General features: G+C 39.3%; 1 protein-coding gene across 1 annotated transcript in view; it reads right to left on the bottom strand.

The window, feature by feature from the left end:
- Positions 1–24269, bottom strand: part of LOC124802455 (heat shock 70 kDa protein cognate 5) — an 88224-nt gene extending 63955 nt beyond the window's left edge. The window contains exons 1-3 of the mRNA XM_047263240.1: positions 24076–24269; positions 23857–23909; positions 21057–21202 (exon numbers count right to left, since the gene is read on the bottom strand). Of these exons, the coding sequence (XP_047119196.1) occupies positions 21057–21202; positions 23857–23909; positions 24076–24177 (301 nt within the window). The 5' untranslated portion in view covers positions 24178–24269. The remainder of the gene's footprint in view (positions 1–21056; positions 21203–23856; positions 23910–24075) is intronic.
- Between the last annotated feature and the right edge of the window lie 1387 nt (positions 24270–25656).

The raw sequence follows: 25656 nt of genomic DNA, 5'->3' as shown, positions 1-25656 counted from the left end.
GAAATGATGGCAGCTGTAGCAGCTTGAATCCTTTGTATTGTGTGCACAACAAGTGCTTTCAGGAAAACATGTCAGAAAAAGCTTTTCTTGTTTCAAGACACTTTGTTCTGACATGAATGATTTTCAGCATTCAGGAAGTGTCAATAATTGACCGACATATATGATTTACTGCAACCATTTAACCCATTGTGGAGATTTGCATTCAATAGACAACGTCCAGAAGTACTGCATGCTCTAACACAAACCAACAAAATCGAACTGCTTTCTTTTATTTGCATGAACATCACTGGTTTTCCTGCTGAGCATTCCTGGACAGTATTGTTACTGGTGACGAGTTATGAGGTGTTTACCTCAATGTCACAAGAATGGCTGAGCCCTGAGAAAAGAATTTACTTCAGCAACGGGCAGAGTCAACATAATATTTTTCAGCTGGAGGCTCCAAATGGGTGTTGTGCTCTACGAACTCCTCCCTAAGGATGTGTCCATCACAGCTGGTATTTGATGACAACATACGAGATACCTTTCGGTTGCAACATACAAAAAATAACTAAGAAAACTGCATAACGTGTTTCTACTATGCAATAACACACACTGCTGATGTCACAAACAAAACTATCTACAAGTCTGTTAGGGAATTCTGCCCTCGCACACTTATTATTCCGATCTTCCACCCTCAAATGTTTACTTTTCCCATTTCTTATTGAACAACCATCAGAAAAGTTCTGTTCCAGATGAAAATGCAATTGAAACCAGGTTCGACGACACCTTTAAATCAGAACCAGTAGTTTCCTACAGGCTTGGAAGCTTCCTACAGGCTTGGAAGCTTCCTACAGGCTTGGAAGCTTCCTACAGGCTTGGAAGCTTCCTACAGGCTTGGAAGCTTCCTACAGGCTTGGAAGCTTCCTACAGGCTTGGAATATGTAAACTACAGGAGCACTGTCAGGCAATTTTAGGTAATGTAAAAGAATATGCAAGGTGTACCAGGAGGAATGATAAATATTTGGAGATGACCAAACCAATCATTTGGAGCAAGAAAGCCTTGTAAACATGGGCTCTATGATGCATACCTTAGCTATGAGCATTTCATCTTCGATACTGTCAGTGGGCAGGTGGCTGCTCCTTCAGCAGGGCCCGAGCAGGCACACACGGGGGCAAAGGCTTGCTGGTTACTGGGAGCTCCAATGTTAGGCGGGTGATTGAACCCCTTAGGGAAATAGCGTACATGGCTGGAAAGAATTCCAACGTGCACTCTGTCTGCCGGAGGCCCTCATCCAAGATGTGGAGGCGGCCTTGCCTGCAGCTATCGAGCGTACGGGGTGCAGTCGTCTGCAAGTAGTTGCTCACGTCGGCACCAATTATGCCTGTCACTTGGGTTCTGAGGCGATCCTCAGTTCGTGCAGGAGGCTTGTGGATTTGGTGAAGACCGCTGGCCTCGCACGCGGGGTGCAAGCAGAGCTCTCTATTTGCAGCATCGTTCCCAGTGTGGATCAGGGTCATTTGGTTTGGAGCCAAATGGAGGGCTTCATTGACTGTGACGGTCTTGGCTGCAGATTTCTAGACTTGCTCTATTGGGTGGGGAATTGTAGGACGTCCCTCGATAGGTCGGGGGTGCACTACACACAGGAAGCGGCTACTCGAGTAGCAGAGTACTTGTGGCATGCACATGAGGGTTTTTTAGGCTATGCAGTAGTGCGAGGTGTCCTGATGAACACTCACCAGTCGACATGCAGGCAGGGATATCAGGACGTGCTCAGTGTAAAGACACTTCAGCTATCAAGATACTAGCAGTAAATTTTCAGAATGTTCGGAATAAAGTTCCTGAATTTACTGCCCTCCAGGAAGCGTGTGGTGCACAAATTATTCTCGGGACACACCTGGCTGAATCCTGAGATAGGAATTTCTGAAATATTTAGTGAGGGTTGGAACGTGTATCGGAAAGACAGATTAGACACCGTAGGAGGAGGTGTCTTCATTGCAGTTGACAAAAATATTGTGTCTACTGAGGTCGAAGTAGAGCATGATTGTGAAGTTATCTGGACACGTTTAACAGGGCTAGGAGAAATAAAGTTAATTGTTGGGTGTTATTACCGGACACCAGGTTCCACCGTGACAGTTCTAGAATCATTCAAAGGGAGTCTACATTCTGTATCGCAGAATTACCTGGATCATGCTATATTAGTCGGAGGCGACTTCAACCTACCTAGTATAGACTGGGATGTCTATGGATTCATTACAGGTGGTACAGACAAGCCATCGTGTGAATTACTTTTGAACAAATTATCCGAAAACTGTCTTGAGCAGCTAAAGCGACAGCCAACGCGTAATGGAAATATTTTAGATCTGGTAGCCACAAACAAACCAGACCTAATCGACGGAGTCAGTGTTGAGACAAGGATTAGTGATCATGATGTTGTCATTACGACTATGGTTACGAAAGTTAAAAAGTCGGTCAAGAAGGCTAGGAGAGTATTCTTACTAGAAAGAGCAGATAAGCAGTTGTTAGCATCCCACTTAGTAAATGAACCGACTTCATTTACTTCCGGTACGATGGACATGGAAGAATTATGCGCAAAATTTAAACACACTGTAAATCACGCATTGGAGAAGTATGTGCCGAAAAAGTGGGTTATGGACGGAAAAGACCCACCGTGGTTTAACAGCGCAATTTGGAGAATGCTCAGGAAGCAAAGACAGTTGCACTCGCGGTAAGAGAAAGATCGGGAAAATGAGGACGGGCAAAAGTTAGTTGAGATTCGTGCTGCTGTAAAAAAGTGATGCGCGAAGCATACAACCACTACCACCGTCACACCTTAGCAAAAGATCTTGCTGAAAACCCAAGGAAATTCTGGTCTTACGTAAATTCGGTAAGTGGGTCAAAGGCTTCCATCCTCTCACTCACTGATCAGTCTGGCCTGGCAACGGAAGACAGCAAAACAAAACCTGAAATTTTAAATTTAGCATTTGAGAAATCTTTCACGCAGGAGGATCGTACAAACATACCGCCGTTTCAGTCTCGTACAGATTCCTGTATGGAGGACATAGTGACACACATTCCTGGTGTTGTGAAGCAGCTGAATGGGTTGAAAATAAATCGCCAGGTCCTGATGGGATTCCAATTTGGTTTTACAGAGAGTACTCTACTGCATTGGCTCCTTACTTAGCTTACATTTATCGCGAATCTCTTGCCCAACGTAATGTCCCAAGTGAATGGAAAAAGTGCACGTGACGCCTGTATATAAGAAGGGTAGAAAGACAGATCCTCAAAATTACAGACCAATATCCGTAACATCAGTTTGTTGCAGGATTCTCGAACATATTTCCTTGAGACAGAGAAGTTGCTGTCCATGCATCAGCGCGGCTTTAGAAAGCATCGCTCCTGCGAAACGCAACTCGCCCTTTTTTCACATATCTTGCGAACCATGGATGAAGGGTACCAGACGGATGCCATATTCCTTGACTTCCGGAAAGCGTTTGACTCGGTGCCCCACTGCAGACTCCTAACTAAGGTACAAGCATATGGGATTGGTTCCCACATACGCGGGTGGCTCGAAGACCCAGTACGTTGTCCTCGATGGTGCGTGTTCAGAGGTGAGGGTATCATTTGGAGTGCCCCAGGGAAGTGTGGTAGGTCCGCTGTTGTTTTCTACCTACCTAAATGATCTTTTGGATAGGGTGGATAGCAATGTGCGGCTGTTTGCTGATGATGCTGTGGTGTACGGGAAGGTGTCATTGAGTGACTGTAGGAGGATACAAGATGACTTGGATAGGATTTGTGATTGGTGTACAGAATGGCAGCTAACTCTACATAGAGATAAATGTAAATTAGTGCAGATGAACAGGAAAAAGAATCCCGTAATGTTTGAATACTCCATTAGTAGTGTAGCACTTGACACAGTCACGTCGATTAAATCTTTGGGTGTAACATTGCAGAGCGATATGAGGTGGTACAAGCATGTAATGGCAGTTGTGGGGAAGGTGGATAGTTGGTAGTTCATTGGTAGAATTTTGGGAAGCTGTGGTTCACCTGTAAAGGAGACCGCTTATAAAACACTAATATGACCTATTCTTGAGTTCTGCTTGAGCATTTAGGATCCCTATCAGGTCGGATTGAGGGAGGACATAGAGACAATTCAGAGGTGGGCTGCTAGATTTGTTACTGGTAGGTTTGATCATCACCCGAGTGTTACGGAAATGCTTCAGGAACTCGGGTGGGAGTCTGGAGGAAAAGAGGCGTTCTTTTCGTGAATCGCTACTGAGGAAATTTAGAGAACCAGCATTTGAGGCTGACTGCAGTACAGTTTTACTGCCGCCAACTTATATTTTGCGGAAAAACCACGAAGATAAGATAAGAGAGATTAGGGCTCGTACAGAGGCATATAGGCAGTCATTTTTCCCTCGTTCTGTTTGGGAGTGGAACAGGGAGAGAAGATGCTAGTTATGGTAAGAGGTACCCTCCACCATGGTGGACTGCGGAGTATGTAAGTAGATGTAGAAAATCTTTTCTACCCTCTCCGTATTTTGGGAGGAGGTAGTAGGAGAAAAATAACTGACTAGTCTCTAAAAACTATACCTTACGAGCTATGAGCATTTGTTCAGAAAAAGAGGTGTGTTCCACAATAGCAACAATGAACAACTGCTAATAGTTCTTATGGTTTGCACTATAGGACATTTTTCTTGTTTTGCTTCAAAATAAGGAAAGCAACGACGCAGAAGAGATTTGCTTCACAGTACTGAAGATGATGATGATGTGATCACAGCTCTTAAGCTGTGCATTCTAGAGGCCGTGACTACTAAACTTTCTTGCTTCAACTGATAGTTTGTACCATATCCCTAAATACTGACCATTCCTCATAGGAGAACCTGTATTGTTTATAATTTATAGCTGGTGCTTTCTGTTCTGTTTAATGAACTAATGGAAACCTCTACTTAAATTTGCACTTTAATAATACACATTAAATACAACTTGCCATATCAACCACACGACAAAAGTCTATTTCAATAAAAACAAAATATTTATGAGTGTGCCTGTATCACTATGGACGAGAGATATGTTAATGCTGTTTGGACTTTGAAATGGCCCATGTTTACTAGCTGTTGTGTCATACTCAAATAGAATGAAAATTTGGCATTTCATAAAGAGTTACCAATAATTATGCACACAAAAGTGTAAAGAGGCATCAATTGTGCAGTGTCATTAGATGTTCAACCTTACACTATGGTGTTACTGGAAGTAGCAAGACTACTTTAGATGCAGAAGATTTTGTTAGACTTCCTTACTGATTTTCAAACTGGCTGCTTTTAGCTTTGTTACAGAATGACTAAAAATCTAGCCCTCAGTGAGACAAGAACCGCAAGCCAAAACAACCTTCACTTTACAGACAGCTACATTCGCTCAGAGCTATTGCAGGGCTACCGTATTTCTCTCTCCCTTATTGTCCCAGTGGTGGCAGTGGCAGATATGACAATGTATAAGTTGCTATTAGTTGCCATTTCCCTGTGGAATAACTTTCCTGGACTCAAAACCATGCATTGCTACCATTAGTTCACACCTTCAGAGAAAGTGACTCCAATTATACAATGGAAATGTCACGAAAATCAAGTGAATGTGGCAGGATGATTCTGTGCTAACCAGGAGGTAACTCACCTGTCACAGAGATGATAAACATACTCCGTGTTGTTGCAAAGATTTAGTTATACTACTAGCAGGAAGAATACCAGCCAGCGAGTTCCCTGAGTAGACTAGGAAGCGACTTCACCTTACGTCTCAGACGTGGCTGTCGAGAATACACAAAGTATGTCAATTAGCTTTACTATGATTTCTTTAATAACATTTAGGGACTAGATCATTGTTACTAACAATACTCAGACGCATCGAATGAATAATATACCTGTAAATCAAAAACTGTCATAATTATTTATATTTTTCTATCTTAAATGTACTTCACACTAAAAACTTCCACAGAGAGACTGTGAGCTATAAATAACAAAAGTTCCATATCAAGAAAGTTTACTGTGCACAGAAACCGTACGCCATGAGCAAAACGGTGGGCTCAAAAAGGCGTGGAGGCAGTCAAACCAGCTAATGACCGGTGGAGCAGTTTTATCAAAATTTTGAACAAGGAACACAGAACTGTTAACAGTATTATCTAAAATAAGCATGGTGCTAATTTTCAGTGCAGCATTTCACAGTTAGCGTAGGCTTTATCAATTTAATCTGTATTGAGTTCATATAAATGATGGCTCTAGCTTAGCAAAATATTTATATGATAATTATCAAAGCACAATGTGAAAACTCTGAAAGCAGCTGGTTCCCTCTCGCAAACTGGTAGGAGCAGGATCATTTCAGGGAGTGGCGACCGCACCTTACATGAGCACTTTTTCTTCCTCACCTGCATAACCCGAAAGGAACATGTCCCAAAAAATCCTTATCCATCAAAAGCTCTTAACTTTTGTACAATCCCACCTCTTCTCAACTCACACTGGATCAACATAACAATGTATGGTCCAAATCTTCCCTGAACCTTTAAAACAAGCATAGCCAGAGGCAAGTAGAGCCAGAGGGTAAGAATGTCACACTGAAAAGTCAGGAAATAGGTTCAATTTGAACAAAACTATTTTTGCTACCTCATATAACAATAGCACTTGGAAAATTGAAGAATATCTTAGTTGTTTGTAACACAAATCACAGAACACCAAACAAAACATGCTTGGAGTCAGTGAAACATGTCTCAAAAGCGAAATGACTAGTGCCCTCAAGCATCAGCACCTAGTGTTTCACAGTAAATCAGGCAATTTCATGTACTGGCAGCATGGCTCTGCTAATTCATAACAGGAGGGTACACTATCAGAAATACCATATCCATTACTTGAGTCCCTAAACAAATATGTTGTTTGATGAAACCTCTGCCAGGTGCTTAAATGTGATTTCCACAGTATCTGAGTAGAAGTAGAATATTAAGATTAGCCTACAAACGAATTGTGCCTATGCACCTACCTCTACCTCAACCGAGGAAGAACTATAACAGTTCTATGAAGATCTGACAACAGGTAAAAATTCAAAAACCATCTCATTTTCATTAATACTCGTCAACTTCAACACCAAAATACAAGTAGTCCATAGAAGACCATCCCCGCATTGAAAATTTGGGACTTTACGCAGAAAACAGAGGGGAGGGCAAATAATGATGAATTTTAACAACCAACCAAAAAAGTTAAGAGGAATGGAACTGAACGAACTACAGATACAATTTACCACCAGTAATCAAACAGCAATAAAGATGATTTATTCTACATGAACACATTTGACAAAGGAAATCCAAAAAGCAAGTGAACCTTGAGAAGCCCTCCAAGCACAGTTAAGATATTAGTAGATTACATCATATCAAACAACCGACTTTGCTAAGGTGTGTCATTCATAAATATCTTTTACACATATAGCAACAACCATGGGCTATTTACAAACAGAAACCATACTAACACACAACTGCCAACATTGAGAAGAGGCTGTCAATAATAACATGGCAAATATGGAGGGGAGATCCACTACACTCCATCCAGCTGCCAGAAAAATTTAAATATAAGAAGTCTGATACAGGCTTTTAAACACTATGTTTCAAACATTCTGAATCTAAACAGAGAAGATGCAATTAACTGGTGACATTTATTTTCATATTAAAATTAACCCAAATCATCATCTTTACTAAAGAAAACTACTCCAGCCTAAATGTCACACACCTTCAAATGAATGTGAACAAAAAATCTGCAGGTGATGACTCCTCTGACACATCCACATTTACTATGGACTGCTACCACCTATGTACATTCATTTCTGCTGCACAGAAAATATTGTAATTACTTTTATTGTCGGCCCACCCTTTCATATAGCAAAGGCTCATCTAACTTGCAGATGACAAAAGTTTTCCACGCTTCGATCGCGAATCCTGTTGTTGCTGTCGCTGCTGCAGTGTTGGGGAATTAGAGATTTAATTATTCTATCTACACCACTGCTGCTGGTGTGAAGAAAAACATTTTTTGTAGGGAGTCATTCTTCTGTTTAATATTTTGATAGCAATCACTCCAAACATTCTGGAGGCACTCCTCTGCCTAAAAGAGATAGACAAATCCATAAAGACAACACTCAACACTACAGACAGCAAAATAAAACACTAGCACAGTTTAGCAGCATTTAGTGGTAGCAGGTCAGGAAGGATGTACCTTTGATCTATATAGACAGTTGTATTAACACTGATTATGTATTGCCAATATGTTGACAACATGTTGCGAATACTGGCAGTCCAGTACTAGCCGCGAAGTATGTTTCAGAACATGTTTTGAACTCAGCATAAATGCACCTTTAGTACGTTGCTGTTATGAAATCATTCATAGACAGGTTTACTGCATACTCCAAAAGGAAATCATTACAATTTATAAAACATTTTAGTAGCATATGATTAGGAAAATGTAAACAGTACATTTTCAATTTTTTCAGAATCATCATCAAATTATAAACTGTCCATTTCCGTAACAGCCGGCAGCCACATTAACACTCAACTCATGAAACATCTGATACCAAGGAAGATCCGACAACAAATGAGTTGAAACAGAAAAGAAATGAGTTTAGCCAATGAGTACACAAGAAACTACCGTAAAAGAGCTTGAGGAATAACACAGAAACACTGACAAACGCACCCAAATACAGACACAAAATACACAAAACCATATGTATAAGTACATAAGGAAAAGCCCTAACAAACAAAAATTTAAAACCAATGATAATAATCACTAGCGCGACTGCTGTAAGCGTCAGAAAAGATGTGTTTTGCTACACCGGAAGGCAAATGACAATGGAAATTCCTTTTTTTTGTCAATTTACAAACAAAAACGGTCAAAGACTTGTAGAACTCTGCAGAGAACACAACCTTATATCTAAATCAACGTACTTTAAGAGGAAGCCAAGTAAACTTAAAACATGGAAACATCCAGACTGGAGGAAGGGCGAGTGGCAGCTAGACCATGTCTGTATGGACAAAAATTTTCATAAGGAGATCCACTGAGAGGAGTAGACACAGGCTCAGACCATTATATGGTTAAAATTAAAATCAAATTCACACCGTTAAAGAAGAGGACCGGAAAAACTAATAAAATAAAAAGGAGGTTTGACCCACATCAGCAAATTAAAAATAATAAGTACCAACAAATAACACAAACCATCAAATTAACAGATGATCTAGAACAACTAGTGCCTAATCTTAAAAAAGCAGCAGAGAATCTAGCTCCCTTGAATCCACGAAGGAAACATGCATGGTGGACATCAGAATGTGACAAATTCCATGAAGATAGACACCAAGCATGGTTAAAGTTTCAAACACACAAAACTGAAGAAAATGCCATCAACCTAAAAAATGAAAGAAAAAAATTCACTCAAAATATTAGAAGAATCAAGAGAGGATTTCATAAAGATATTATAAGTCTATAGAAGGTAATTATCATAAAACCAACTCCAGGAACTACTACAAAATCTTTGGGAAACAACTACAACAATATGAGGCCCCTACACTAATACTGAAAGATGAAGATGGAAGAATGACACAGTAACAAGGAAAATGCAGAAATCATGGCAAAAGCATTTTACAAACTTCTGAATTGCGAGGAACCCAAAGAACCCTTACAAATCAACATAAATACCCCAATAAAAACCAAACCTAACAAACTAGACCCCCCAACTTTCCAAGAAGTAGAAGAAATTCTTAAAGAACAAAAAAATTATAAGGCATGTGGAGAAGATCAGGTTTTTGTTGAAATGTGGAAATATGCAAGTGACACAGTCAAGACCTCCTTACACATGGCTCTAACAAAAATTTGGGTAACAGAACAATTTCCCGAACATTGGACCACAGCTATCATCCACCCACTACACAAAAAGGGAGATAAGAGCAACCCAGACAACTACAGAGGCATCTCTCTACTAGATTGCACATATAAAATTCTATCCAAGATCCTATATGAAAGAATCAAGGAGCAATTAGAACAGGAGTTAGGGGAATATCAGGGAGGTTTAAGACCATGGAGAAGCTGTGCAGAGCAGATAATTAGTTTAAAATTGATTATGGCATACTACAAGAAACGGAACAAACCTCTGGCAATAACATTTGTATCAAAAGTGAAGTTTAGAGGAGAAATTTCGGAACCAGTCCTCACAAAAACAGGCTTAAGACAAGGTGACTGCCTATCACCATTCCTTTTCAACTGTGCACTGGAATACATAATGAGAGAATGGTACAAGGACAATCCAAAGAGGATAAGAACTGGAAGTGCAAAAGATGATATTAGCTTAAACTGCTTGGGATTCGCTGATGATCTTGCTCTCCTAGCCAACACCGTTCAAGAAGCCAGGTAACAAGTGAAATCACTACAAGAAATAGAGGAAGTAGGCCTTAGAGTATCATTTGAAAAAACGGAGATTATGCTAACTGATCCACCACTTGCAAACACAATTACAATAGGAGAACAGGAAATCAAAATTGTTGATAAATTTAAATATTTAGGCGAAATAATAAAATACAATCTAAATGAGAAGACATCATGGCAAAATAGAATAAAAAAACTGAACTATGCAAATTCCATTACCAAAACTACATAAAAAAACACTATCTATAGATGCAAAATTAAAACACTATAAAACAGTTACACAACCAGAAATAACATATGCAGCTGAAACTATCTTCAAAACAACTAATACAGCAGAAATTGACAGAATACTAAAAATAGAAAGAAGAATAATTAGGACATGTATAAATAAACAGTATAAAATAAATGGACATTGGAGAACAGCATCAAATGAAACAGTATATAAGAAAATAGAACCAGTCATGAGCACAATCAGGAAGAAACGCATCTCATTCTTTGGACATCTGATGAGAACTCCAGAAAACAGAATTAGTAAAAAAATAATACAAAAATTGTGGAATAGCAAGAGCAACATTAAATGGATCACAGAAATTAAGGAAGATGTAAAAGAACTTCAAATTACAGTAGATGAACTAAAAAACAAGACAGAGAAAACCAGAATACTGCAAGACCCGCAAACCAGACTACAAATGAAAATCAATAAAAGGAGTACAGGAAGAGTTGTCTCAGATGAAGAAAGAAAGAAAATATCTGAAAGAATGAAGAAATATTGGGCAGACAGAAGAGCAAAACACCTTTCATATAAGAATAGCCTCTAATAATTATATTACCTAAATATATTAAGTTATTGTCGAACCAAATTGTATCCATGTGTAACAACTTGTTTAGAACTTTGTATTTTTGACTACAGTGGTCCAATGAAGGCCATAAAATAACTGATAATAATATTGAGAGGACATTGTCTTTAGTTCTCATGGGGAGAAGACATATCCTTGTGAAGTGTGTAGTAGACATTTTGCTACCTAACAATAATTTTTATGGAAGTATTAGAGTTCTTTTAAGTGCAAAACCACGAAAGTTTTCTTTTCTTCCGTGCATTATGTTAATGTCACGCCACTAGCTGCCTGCATCTGAAGAGGAAGTCCGATAAAAATCAGTATTGTATTCACAGTCAAAAATGAGAAGTAGTCATGGTGGAAGAAGAAGCATAAAACCAAATTCTGTAAATCTCAACGACGTAAAGCAAGCAAAATCGATGTATGTTTATGCCACCACTGACTTACAATTTACAAGATCAGTAAATTAAAAGTGAAAGACAATTCATTCGCTGCAAAATTCTTAAAAATTAAACATGAAAATAATGTAATTAATTAATTTGATTAATTAAGGTAAGTCTATCGACCTGCCAGCGCTTTCGTTCGGTAAGTCACATCATATTTGTTTTTAGATACATTTTTCCCACGTGGAATGTTTCCAAACATTCCACGTGGGAAAAATATATCTAAAAACAAAGATGATGTGACTTACCGAACGAAAGCGCTGGCAGGTCGATAGACACACAAACAAACACAAAATTCAAGCTTTCGCAACAACCTGTTGCCTCGTCAGGAAAGAGGGAAGGAGAGGGAAAGATGAAAGGATGTGGGTTTTAAGGGAGAGGATAAGGAGTCCTTCCGATCCCGGGAGCGGAAAGACTTACCTTAGGGGGAAAAAAAGGACGGGCACACACACACACACACACACACACACACACACACACACACACACACAAGCAGATACCCACCCACACACACACAGAAGGCCATCAGAAGAGATCAGCAAGTGCAAAACAAGACCGATCGAGAACACCATCAGAATCCATGTGAGCATGAGAGTCCTTCATTCCAGTCAATGTAAAACAAACCATTAAGAATGGCTGAGGAGAAATTTCTGACTTCCGTGGTTCGTAATGATTTTTGTTAGCGGCTTGCAAAATATGGATAAAAAGACTAATTCTCGGGGTTCATGTTGTCACCTTATTCGAAGAAGAGAATGACTTCTGGATTTTTCCATGACTCTGAAAATATTCCTTCCTTGAGACATTTATTTAATTGAACTAGGAGTGCCACTTTGTCTTCCCTGAATTTTAAGCATCTCACACATGATCTGATCTCCCAGCACCTTAAAATTGTTGAGTTGTTTCAAAGCTGTTTCAATTCATTTTTTTTATAGGTTCCAGTTTTTATGATCCCACATTAATAACAAATCTTATTTCATCACGCAGGCTTTGGCTTGCCAGTGACAGTAGAGCGTCTAATGAAAGTCCGACAGTTTTTATAATTTTCTCTCTTGGTAACGATTTCCCTTCAGCCATTCTGAATTTTGTGGATGCTAAGTTTCCCTTTTGATTGATTGGTAAAAAGGACTTTTTGTTCACACTGATTTTGATGGTCTCCTCGATCAGTCTTTTGTTGTGCATTCAATGATCTCTTCTGATCGCCTTCTTCACATTTTTGTTGAGGTGAGTGTATGGCGTCTGTCAGTGTTTCACCTTTCTTCTATGAGCTGTTGTTTCAAAGCTGAATCTTCTATTTGTCTGGTTTTGGAGTGCTGTCAAGAGTTCATTCAGTTCCACTCCTCTTAACTTGTCTGTGGTTGTTAAGAAAAATCATAATTTATGCACTCTGGTGTTGTGCTGAAAATCCAAAGTCTGCAACAATGGGATCGTTTTCTGTAGACTTCGCTCCCATTTTTGTATTAACACTGAAGTATTACGGAAAATGCGGTAGTTTCTGAATTTTTTGCTGTTGTGAAATCTTCATAGGACTGTTCTAATTCTTCATAGGTTGAAGTACAAGTAAATGCATAAGCACAACTGATTTGAAGACTAACCTTACAATTCACCTTAAGGATCACATGGATCACTGTCTGAAATGTCAGACTTGGTGAAAAACTGTTTCGTCCTATTGCAAATGAGCAGAGCTATGCCGCCAATATACCAATTTATGTCCCAGTTATTACTTAATAGGGTGTGTCCAGACTTGAGGATAGTAGTACTGCAGCTTTGAGCCTAGACTCACTGATCCCAAGTATGTACCATTCGAAGTCTTGCAGACTGTGTCACAAACAACCAAAACATTCTTCCCTTGTGTTCATTTTGTAGTTTAATCTTAACAGTTTATTTTTTGCCCCCTCACCCATCCACTCCCACTGGGCCAACTAATACTTCAGTGACACTCCAAGCCTCCCGTTCTACTTCCACGGTGTGCTTGTTTTACAGTTCAACATATTGGTTCAGAGAGGGCTTCAACCGTATCTTCTCATGCGGCTCCTATGAGAGTTGAGAAGAGATGGAGGATTGAACAATAGGGGTTTCAGGGCACAAACAAGAAAAACAAAACTTACCACAACAAAGTCCTGGCACCGCAACCCAGGTCGGCCACACACACACACACACACACACACACACACACACACACACACACAAAAACCCACAAACCAACAAAAAAAATACACAACCAAAAGAAAGACCCAACCCACCCACATGTCATCTCCCCAACCCAACCTCCCTCATCACCCCAAAATAAAATACCCATAAACAAAAACCAAACGCAAAATAAAAAAAATCTCAGTCACAAACTACAACTCAACAAAAACTGCAACAGAATAGATCCTCCACAACTAAATCACAAACCAACACATCCCCCCCCCCCCCACAAACAGTACCAACAACAACCCCCCCCCAAACCCAAACCAACCACCTTCGGCCTGTACATCTTAGTAATAGCCCCCTTTTTTAAAAAAAAAGCCCTCAGGGACGCTCTTCCGCCAACAGTACTCATCTAAATGAGACTAAAGAAGGTTGAAAGAGCGCCTCTTCCTCTCCCCCCCCCCCCCCCCCCAAGAACTGACTTAACAGCCCCCCCACATCCCCTCTATAGTATTCGCACAAGCCCCGTCTCACGATTTTTAAACTCTTAACTATGGTTAACAACTAAATGACTGTACCCCCCTCTCACCCAACCCCCTATAAGAAGAAAAAGCATCTGAAACTACAGTGGAAACTGGTTCTACAAACTCCTCAACCAACCACACTAATTCTGCCATAGACCACCCCCTCCACAACCCTGAAAACACATTCCAAACACCAACCCAACCGGTACAACAGAACCCCCACCCCCAGAGACCAACCCTGCCATACTTTTCCCATGCTGTGACTCTTCCACCTCCACCACAACCCCAGGCCCACCCAACTTACCCCCATACTTGATAAACTCAGAACACACTTCACGGCAAAACGAAAACCAGTCAAGCACATTCCTCTCACTCACCCAGTCTCATGCGCAAAAACTTTGAGAGGATCTATAACAAAAGTAATATGTCAACAACACAATCTTTCACAGGCCCAACCTAGACTTCTCGAACCAGGAACCGTGACGTATGGAGCACCATAGGTTATCCCTACGGCACTGCCACACACAACTATCCCTGGTCCGAGATGCCGGAACTTCTGCCAATGTCACTTCCTTCCGACAGCACACTTCACGACCTCCACAATCAACCCAAAAACTGTAGAAATTTGATCAGCTTCAACATCATAGCATGCAGTCGCACACTATTTTATCAGTCATATCCATACCTAACAAGACCAACAACAAATTAATTTACTCACATTAAAATACTAACTACAGCAAACAGCACTACAATAACTTTCACACAAAACCACTAGACTGTTAACTCACTGAAACCAATTCCGCTCCAAACACAGCCAAAACGCGAACCAGCCACTATAATCAGTAAGACCACCACATAACACGAAACCCCTAAACACACCACCAGAGGGCACCACAAACAGCAACACGACAACACCTACAAACACGCCAACCTCACAAACCAAACTCCACTCCGCATGATGTCACACGCAACAGCCTTACGTCACGGGTCAAAGCCTACAGGTGGGATCAGACGCTTCAGCCGACCCCACTTAAGATAGGAAAACATAAATAATGACAGTTATATATAAATACAAAGATGAGGTGACTTACCGAACAAAAACGCTGGCAGGTCGATAGACACACAAACAAACACAAACATACACACAAAATTCAAGCTTTCGCAACAAATTGTTGCCTCATCAGGAAAGAGGGAAGGAGAGGGGAAGACGAAAGGAAGTGGGTTTTAAAGGAGAGGGTAAGGAGTCATTCCAATCCCGGGAGCGGAAAGACTTACCTTAGGGGGAAAAAAGGACAGGTATACACTCGCACACACGCACATATCCATCCACACATACAGACACAAGCAGACCAGGAGTGGTATTGTGGTGGCAGATTATGAAAATGAGACTAACAATTGTCTGACGAAGAAATAATCGCGTTAAAACCTGTGGGAAGCGGCTAAAAATGATCAGTGGTGTGGGAAAAACGGAGATGGAAATAAAGCGAAAGTTATTAGAACTGGCCGAAATGGTTGTTTAAAAGGTGAAAGGAGTTGTTTGTGAACTAGAAAACGGTGGATATTATAGCGGCGGTAGTGCTGAAAGCGGCAAAAAATTTTTTTGGTTATGGTTTGGAAGTGGGTTACGTATTATTGAGTATATATATAGGCGGGATAAAATAGTATAGCAGATTACGGTAAAAAGGAGAAGGTGAATTCAAAGTGAAACCAAAGTGAAACTACTGGCAAAAACAGAAAGAGGAAAATAAGACGACAGAAAAGATTTCGAAATGCAACAGTGACAATAACAAACGTAATTGTTGGATTCAAATTAATATATTGATATAAATAATGACAGTTTTTTATGTACAAGTATATTATTCATTCGATGCACCTGAGTATTGTTGGTAACAATGCTCTAGTCCCTAAATACTATTAAAGAAATCATAGTAAAGCTAACTGACATACTTTGTGTATTCTCGACAGCCGCGTCTGAGACTTAAGGTATAGTTGCTTCCTAGTCTACTCAGGGAACTCGCTGTCTGGTATTCTTCCTGCTAGTAGTATAACTAAATCTTTGCAAAAACACAGAGTATGTTTGGCGTCTCTGCGACAGGAGAGTTACCTGCTGGTTAGCACAGAATCGTCGTGCCAAATTCACTTGATTTTCATGACATTTCCATTGTATAAATGGAGTTATTTTCTCTGAAGGTGTAAACTAATGGTAGCAATGCATGGTCTTTAGAGTCCAGGAAAGTTATTCCACAGAGAAATGGCAACTAACAGCAACTTATACATTGTCATATCTGCCACTGCCACCACTGGGACAATAAGGGAGAGAGAAATACGGTAGCCCTGCAATAGCTCTGAGCAAATGTAGCTGTCTGTAAAGTGAAGGTTGTTTTGACTTGTGGTTCCGGTCTTGCCGGAGGCTAGATTTTTAACAATTCTGTGACAAAGCAGCCGGATTCCATTCAGTCTCTTGTTGACCATTCTAGTGTAACAGATGAAGATAGCAAAACAAAAACCAAAGTTTTAGATTTCACATTCAAGAAATTGTTCACACAGGAGAATCATACGAACATACTGTCATTTGACCATCGTACAGACTCCCATATGAACGACATAGCAACAAGCATTCGTGGCATAGGGAAACAATTTAAAAAATTTGAAAGCAAATAAATTACCAGGTAACGACGGAATCTGGGTTTGATTTTACAAAGAGTACTCTATGGCATTGGCCCCTTACTTAACTTGCGTTTATCGTGAATCTCTCACTCAGGACAAAGTCCCATGCAACTAGAAAAAACGTGCGTGTGATGCCCATATACAAGAAAGGTAGAAGAACAGACCCACAAAATTACAGACCAATATCCATAACTTCCGTGTTCTGCAGAATCTTTTAACATGTTCTCACTTCAAATATAATAAACTTTTTGAGACAGAGAACCTTATGTCCACAAAGTAGCATGGTTTTAGAAAGCATTGTTCACTTTAACTCATCCTACCCTATTCTCACATGATATACTGAGAACTACGGATGAAGGACAACAGGCAGGTTCCATATTTCTGGATTTCCAAAAAGCAACTGACACAGTGCCCCACACAACCTTACACGGTTTTTGCCATGTAAGATTTCCATTACAGCTTCGTAATAAGTGTGCAGTCCTATGGACATCATGTTGGATGCTCCGCTTACCAATATAATAAAATTTATTTTAACATGTTCCCATTGGAATACCCTCACATTTACACACAGTGTAGAATTAACATATTTATTTCAAAAGAAAAAATTCCAATTTTGAAATTCTTACAATTTTAAAAATTTTGGTCTTGGAAAATTCAACTTTATGAATATAGTAATATAGCATATTTTTGTAAATCTTAGGAGAAACTGAATAGATTAATACAAATGTCAGGTCTGTCATGCAAGTAGTTTTTGAGATATAGCCATTTTAAGGTTCCAAAATGTGACAAATTGCTTGCAGAACTTTGGAAACTTCAAAAATCAATAAATCAAAAAACAAATGGTATAAAAAAAATAGTATTTTTGTACACTGCAACCAAAACGTGTCGCAGGTGCTGGCAACAAATAGCAGCCATAAATTGTCACCAACAACAATACCACAAAGGAATGCTCAATGAGGGATCTAATGACATTCAAGGAATATGCAGCTATATGTCAGAAATGTGAAACTTTTTTCCAGTTGTAAATATTTTACAATGCTTACACAACATTAATAAGTTTCAAGTATGCAACTTATAATATGTAACTGCAAGGTAAATACTAGAACTTCAAACAAGAAAATGAGAGTCGATAAATACACTCACAGTGCTGCAGTCATTTGGACAGCACTTGACCTGAGATGGCCAGTAGACGCAGTAGGGCAAAAAAACACTTGAGTATATTCTATTTTGTTCTTGACGCAGCCACAAACTGAGTTGAATTCTTTCCAAAAGTTTTTGCTATTACACGTGAGTTAGAAAGTGATGCAAATTACCTCTGAGGTTTTGGACCGATAACTTCAGGCAGACAGCACAAATGCAGTTTAAAAGCTAAGGAGATGCGTGGAATCAAACTTGTGACTTCGTGTTTACATTTTGCCATACTTACTACAGGGTGATCACTCATAAAAGCCATCACTTTCCATGGCATGCGGGTGGTGATAGGAGGTCTGCAGGTAAATGTAGTGTGGTCTGTCATGGAAGTTATTTCTAACATACACAACATAAAGCCCTAAAAACAAAAATCAATTTCTCACATACATTAAGGAAGGAGATCTGGATTGCTGCTTTCATTGTTCATGAATTTCTAGCACCTGCTTAGGAAATAAACATTACACTCTGCAGTTCTTTCCGTGACATGGTAGCAATTTCTTGATGTATATTAGTTCATCTGAAGTTCATCGATTTGATCTGCACATTTTCTCATTTAATGTCTCCTAGAGACAAATCACAGGGTTTTAAACTGGAGAAATAAGGAGGCCATATGGTGTTAGTGATAACTATCTTGAAATACACAATTTCCTATAATGATAAGCTGGCCTTATATGCCATTACATATTCCTGGTGAAAGGTAGCAAAAGCAAGTTCTTTCTCCGTTAATTTGGAAAAAAGCTGCAAAATGTTTTTGCACGTATCTGTCACTTAACTGCTTCCACCACTAATAGCGCACCACATTCCTATTTGTTGATTACGCAGTTGGTACAAGCATATTATGTTAGGTTTTTTCGTATCTGTCACTTAACTGCTTCCACCACTAATAGCGCACCACATTCCTATTTGTTGATTACGCAGTTGGTACAAGCATATTATGTTAGGTTTTTTGGAACTCCAGTAACAGTTACCTTGTGAATTAATGTATCCACTTCGTGGAATCATGATACAACCGAAAACAAAGTGGGCTGTAACTTCAGTAAATTTATAGCCATTTGGTCAGAGCCACAGGAAATTCCCACTAGCCTTAGAAAGATGTCTGAAAGAAACCCTTGCCAGGTGGTTGTGTTAATGATTAATCATCCTGTACCAGACTACGAGCTAATACAATACTGTAACAGCTCAATAAGGAGACACTATTTTCTCCAGACACTTCTGCACTCTACCATGTTGCCAAATCATGCGTATAGGCAGACTCACAACTGAGGGCGGCCAGTTTGATTGGCCGCTTCACTTTAACGAGTGACTTAGTCTCTGCATTGGGCAGGTTTTACGTCTAAGAATGCACATACATGTGCAGAGAACCATTATTATTTGACTTCACAGTTCACTGGAACCAGTCACAACTGTGAAAGATCAGTATTTATCTCTGGAGCACTACTGAATTCAGAAAAAAGCACTAAACCATATTCCACAGACTGTTGACAGCTATTCATAGACCTGTGAGCTTTACAATGTAACATTAATGACACAGGGGCAGTAGACTTGGTAATTTTCAACATCTGTTGCAAGCAATGGATAACAAGAGCGCAACTCATGGCACAAGATACCAATTTTGGTTACAGTGTTGATGACGATTAATGTCTTCCAATGAAGCACTTAAATGTAATTTAACTCACCTTACTCAAAATCCTGATCTTTATTCTTCAAATACACTAACTATAAAGCATTTCTGAGATACCCTTTATACACCTCCAGACACCCATATCTGTTCAATTTCGGTTTTCAAAATTTGTCCTTTCTTTTACTTGCAGGTTGTGACGTGCAATTCATCTATTTCAACACCCTTATTTTCACCATGTATAGCAACACTGTTACCCATGACAATAACATTACATACCTCACACAAAACCATAATAACCACAAACAATATTTGTAGATAATCCTGTTTCAAAGGCAGTGTTTCTAATGTATATTCTTTAACCCAGCAGGACACTACAATAATGTTCTGCTCTATAATTTACAAGTGTCTAATCCATTTTTTCCTCATCGCAGTTTCGTACAATTTAAATTGAGTGCGAAATCAACACTGCCGCCTTTTTTTAAGTTTGACACATCTCCCCATGACATCCACGCAATTCATAAAATTATGACTCTGCAATCCACAGTACAAAGTCTTTGAATTAACTTTGGCAATGCAATAGTGCAAGACGAGACTGCACTGGCTTCACTCACCTGTGGAACATGACTGACATTACAAGATGTGTCAACACTGTTGTAAAAAAAAATTGATATAGATATATAGTACCACAACTTCACACAACACAGAAATGTTCAGCAAAATGCCTACCCAGATAAAAAGACTATCTCTTTGAGCTTTACCATCACTCTGAGAAGAAAGGAGGATTAAAATTGTGAGGCCAACATCAGAAACAGCACGAAACTCAGATTGAGGAATGACATTGGCAATATTGTTGTCTTTTCAAAGGAACTATAGACATTAGCAAAAGCATTGAAAATCCAACTCTGGACTGCTGGATAAGGATTTTAACCATTACCTTGTTTGGTAAAATTCCAAGAGTCCACACTCTGATAAAAAATCAAAACTATGGTTGGTTGAATTGACTGATAACTGCATGTCAAAACTGACTTTTGACAATGATGGGTGTGATGTCACATATGCACAGAGAGAACAGATCATCAGCTTAGGTTTCTTCCTAAATACATTACTGTGCATATAGTTTAGCTACAAACTACCACAAAATACAACACAAGTCAATCTTAGAGTGTGAATACAAAAAAGGGATTTTCTTAAGATAGTCACATCAAAAGGAAGATATAATTGTTGTCAACAGAAATACCTTTAGTGAAAGCCACAACTGACGGTGTGGTTCTTGCACCTTCTGAATTTTCAATTACTTTTGCCTGTTTGCCTTCCATTACTGCCACACACGAGTTCGTGGTGCCTAGATCTATACCAACTACAGCCCCTTTCACACCTTCTGATCTGAAAATAAAAGTAAGAAAGTGAGTAGAACGAACTCTTACATGCACCAAGGAGCAAAATCCAACAATTTTTTAATGACATCATATTGCTTTATATGGTTAATTCTTGCATTTCACATGTAACACAATTCAAATTATATTTTCCAATGATTACAAATTATCAGACTCCAGTAAATAAAGTGCGTGGCATAGTTCTCGTCCACAATAAGTGAATATAACAACCCTGATGGAATCTACTACAAGAGCATCAGAAAATTTGCTACCACATTCCACTTTAACCCAGATCTCCAACTACAAACACAATGTCCCCAAGAAAAAAATAATTATTCATACTTTCCTTTCCCCTTCCAAAACTTCTATAAAGAAGCATTTCAGAGTGCAAGCTACATCTGCAATGTAAACACAAACTTTTGTGTTTCATAACAACATCGAAATAAGTGTCCAAGGAATAGAAAAGCAACTGGAATCACTCAACAGAGGAAAGTCCACTGGACCTGATGGGATACCAATTCGATTCTACACAGTACGCAAAAGAACTTGCACCCCTTCTAATAGCCATGTACCGCAAGTCTGTAGAGGAACGGAAGGTTCCAAATGATTGGAAAAGAGCACAGGTAGTCCCAGTCTTCAAGAAGGGTCGTTGAGCAGATGCGCAAAACTATAGACCTATATCTCTGACGTCTATCTCTTGTAGAATTTTAGAACATGTTTTTTTGCTCGCGTATCATGTCGTTTTTGGAAATCCAGAATCTACTATGTAGGAATCAACATGGATTCTGGAAACAGCAATCGTGTGAGACCCAACTCACTTTATTTGTTCATGAGACCCAGAAAATATTAGATACAGGCTCCCAGGTAGATGCTATTTTTCTTGACTTCCGGAAGGCGTTCGATACAGTTCTGCACTGTCGCCTGATAAACAAAGTAAGAGCCTATGGAATATCAGAGCAGCTGTGTGGCTGGATTGAAGAGTTTTTAGCAAACAGAACACAGCATGTTGTTATCAATGGAGAGATGTCTACAGACGTTAAAGTAACCTCTGGCATGCCACAGGGGAGTGTTATGGGACCATTGCTTTTCACAATATATATAAATGACCTAGTAGATAGTGTCGAAAGTCCCATGCGGCTTTTCGCGGATGATGCTGTAGTATACAGAGAAGTTGCAGCATTAGAAAATTGTAGCGAAATGCAGGATGATCTGCAGCGGACTGGCACTTGGTGCAGGGAGTGGCAACTGACCCTTAACATAGACAAATGTAATGTATTGCGAATACATAGAAAGACGGATCCTTTATTGTATGATTATATGATAGCGGAACAAACACTGGTAGCAGTTACTTCTGTAAAATATCTGGGAGTATGCGTGCAGAACGATTTGAAGTGGAATGATCATATAAAATTAATTGTTGGTAAGGCGGGTACCAAGTTGAGATTCATCGGTAGAGTCCTTAGAAAATGTAGTCCATCAACAAAGGAGGTGGCTTACAAAACACTCGTTCGACCTATACTTGAGTATTGCTCATCAGTGTGGGATCCGTACCAGATCGGGTTGACGGAGGAGATAGAGAAGATCCAAAGAAGAGCGGCGCGTTACGTCACAGGGTTATTTGGTAACCGTGACAGCGTTACGGAGATGTTTAACAAACTCAAGTGTCAGACTCTGCAAGAGAGGCGCTCTGCATCGCGGTGTAGCTTGCTCGCCAGGTTTCGAGAGGTGCTTTTCTGGATGAGGTATCGAATATATTGCTTCCCCTACTTATACCTCCCGAGGAGATCACGAATGTAAAATTAGAGAGATTAGAGCGCGCACGGAGGCTTTCAGACAGTCATTCTTCCCACGAACCATACGCGACAAACAGAAAAGGGAGGTAATGACAGTGGCACGTAAAGTGCCCTCCGCCACACACCGTTGGGTGGCTTGCGGAGTATAAATGTAGATGTAGAACAGCACTACAAACATAAGCTTGACTTTCAATTAAAACAGAATTTGATCTTTCAGTTTGGGCAGTAGAAACTCGAAATCACTGATGTTAACTGCATTTACACACAAGGGATACAATCAAAGATTGGTTTAATATTGTAATGACATCTCACCACAACCCTGTTACATGGAACAAGGCCTAACAACTCAGCATCAAACATTTTCTCACACCTAAGTACAAAACACACTGGCTTGTCTTATCAAATATAACACTTGATAAGTTATATTTCACTAACTGACGAGGTCAAAGTTACTGAGAAAGCCAAATCACTAAATTTGTGCAACTGCAGCAATTACAAACTCACATAAACCAATTTCCTCTTTTCTGGCCTGATAAACTTTTACATAATGCAGAGAATTACATTTTCATCATACTCCAATTACTTGCAAGTTACAGAACGTCAATACACGACACTCGACCAGAAAATGTTTTCACGGCAAAAATTATCTTTAAGAATGTTCATAAGGCGCGCCTGGAACGAAAAACATGCCAGTGTGCCTCATCAATGACATCGTTTCTCTCCAGTACAAATTTATTTAACACCGGCCATGTAAAAATATTATATATTGCATCATGCAATGTAACGACAAAGGGCAGCAAGTAAATATAATAATCTCACTAGAACCTTTGTTACGGTTTTGAACTTTAAGCAGTTGATATATAGTACTTACTTGTGCCTAAATTGCGTAACATTTTGGTTTGCGCCAAGAGCCGGTGTAGCGACCTGAAAAAAAAAAAAAGGGAGGTAAATACCACTAACTCCAATGCAAGTACAAGCCTGAACATTTAATACATGTAGTTGTATACTAATCGCAATAGCAGATTATTTTCCAACAATATGATATCCCAATGATTTATGAATACTTGTCCTGCAACGCAGGAACCTATACCTTATTCAGAAGCGTACTAAACTGATGTTTACTCGCCGATTCCGTTACATGGTAAGTAGAATCAAAAACCTTACGGCCAACGTATTTCCAAACGAACAACATTTTGTCTATTTCTCAACTTCAATCCCACCGCAACACACAATCTTCCCTTTCACGTGCTCCCACCACAGACTTCCCTCATACCTATATTTTCAAAGATAATCGAGAAACTTCTACTACATATCGATAATCACTATGCAGCTAAACAAATTTCGTACTTTCTCAAAGACCTTGTATAACACACTTTGGGGAATGTTATATAAAAAATGTTCCGTATAGAAAATTTTGACAACTTTTTGTATGGACCTGTCATACAAGAAACTCACGTTTAAAATAAATGAAAAATAAATGAAAAATCCCAAGCAGCAGGAATATTCCTGGACCTGTCAAATGCTTTTGATGGAGAACATCGAAAAGCGCTCTTATCAAAAAATTCTGAGAGTGGTGTCACTAGAAAACTCATGCAATTGCTAGAAACATATTTAAAGGGTAGACAGCAGTGCACGGAGATTATATAGTCTAATGGAGAAATACTGGAGAGGAGAAGGTCAAGTGTAAGAAATAAACATTTTGGTGTCCCTCAGAGTTCCGTTTCAAATCCAGTCCTATTCATATGCTATGTATTCCTGGACCTGTCAAGTGCTGTTGATGGAGTACATCGAAAAGTGCTCTTATCAAAAATTTCTAAGAGTGGTGTCACTAGAAAACTCACGCAATTGCTAGAAACATATTTAAAGGGTAGATGGCAATGCACGGAGATTATATAGTCTAATGGAGAAATACTGGAAAGGAGAAGGTCAAGTATAAGAAATACACATTTTGGTGTCCTTCAGAGCTCCGTTTCAGATCCAGTCCTATTCATATGCTATGTAAATGATTTCTCAAGTTCTCTTGGCAATAAGCAATCGATCACTACGTACACAGACGATACATCTGGTGTCTACTATGCAGACAGTGAGCTCAATATAGTTTAAGGGATACAAAATTTTACTGAAAAGGCAAGAGATCACTTTGAAAGAGACAACCTAAAAGTAAACATAGAAAAAAGTAATATTATTTACTTTAAACCAAGTGATCACAACAGGCAAAATATTGTCATTGATGAAATTCTACCAAAAACCTGTACATATTGTAAAGTCTTGGGTTTATGCATAGATGATCGACTTTCATGGAAGCAGCAAGCTGATTATATCTGTAAATAATAACACCCAGTCTACATGTATTAAGAAGATTATCACCATATCTTAATTCTAAAACCCTAAGTACTGTATATTATGGATTAGTGTACCAATTCTTGTCTTGTAGAACAGTACTGTGGGATGGGACATGCCAAACTAATATGAAAACTGTTTTCATACTACAGAAGGGAGCCTTTCGGATGATAGCAAAAGTAAAACCAGGAACTTCTTGCAAACCCCTGTCCGTTAGACACAATAATCTCAGTTTCTGCCATGTATATACTATAAACTACAATGCTAGTGAAAGAAGATACTAAGATCACAAAAAGAAACGTGGATATTCACAACTATGAAACAAACCATA

This window comes from Schistocerca piceifrons, chromosome 6, assembly GCF_021461385.2.
Source record: "Schistocerca piceifrons isolate TAMUIC-IGC-003096 chromosome 6, iqSchPice1.1, whole genome shotgun sequence".
Lineage (NCBI taxonomy): Eukaryota > Metazoa > Arthropoda > Insecta > Orthoptera > Acrididae > Schistocerca > Schistocerca piceifrons.
The sequence above is the reverse complement of the archived record's forward strand: the minus strand, read 5'-3'. Positions and strand labels throughout refer to the sequence as shown.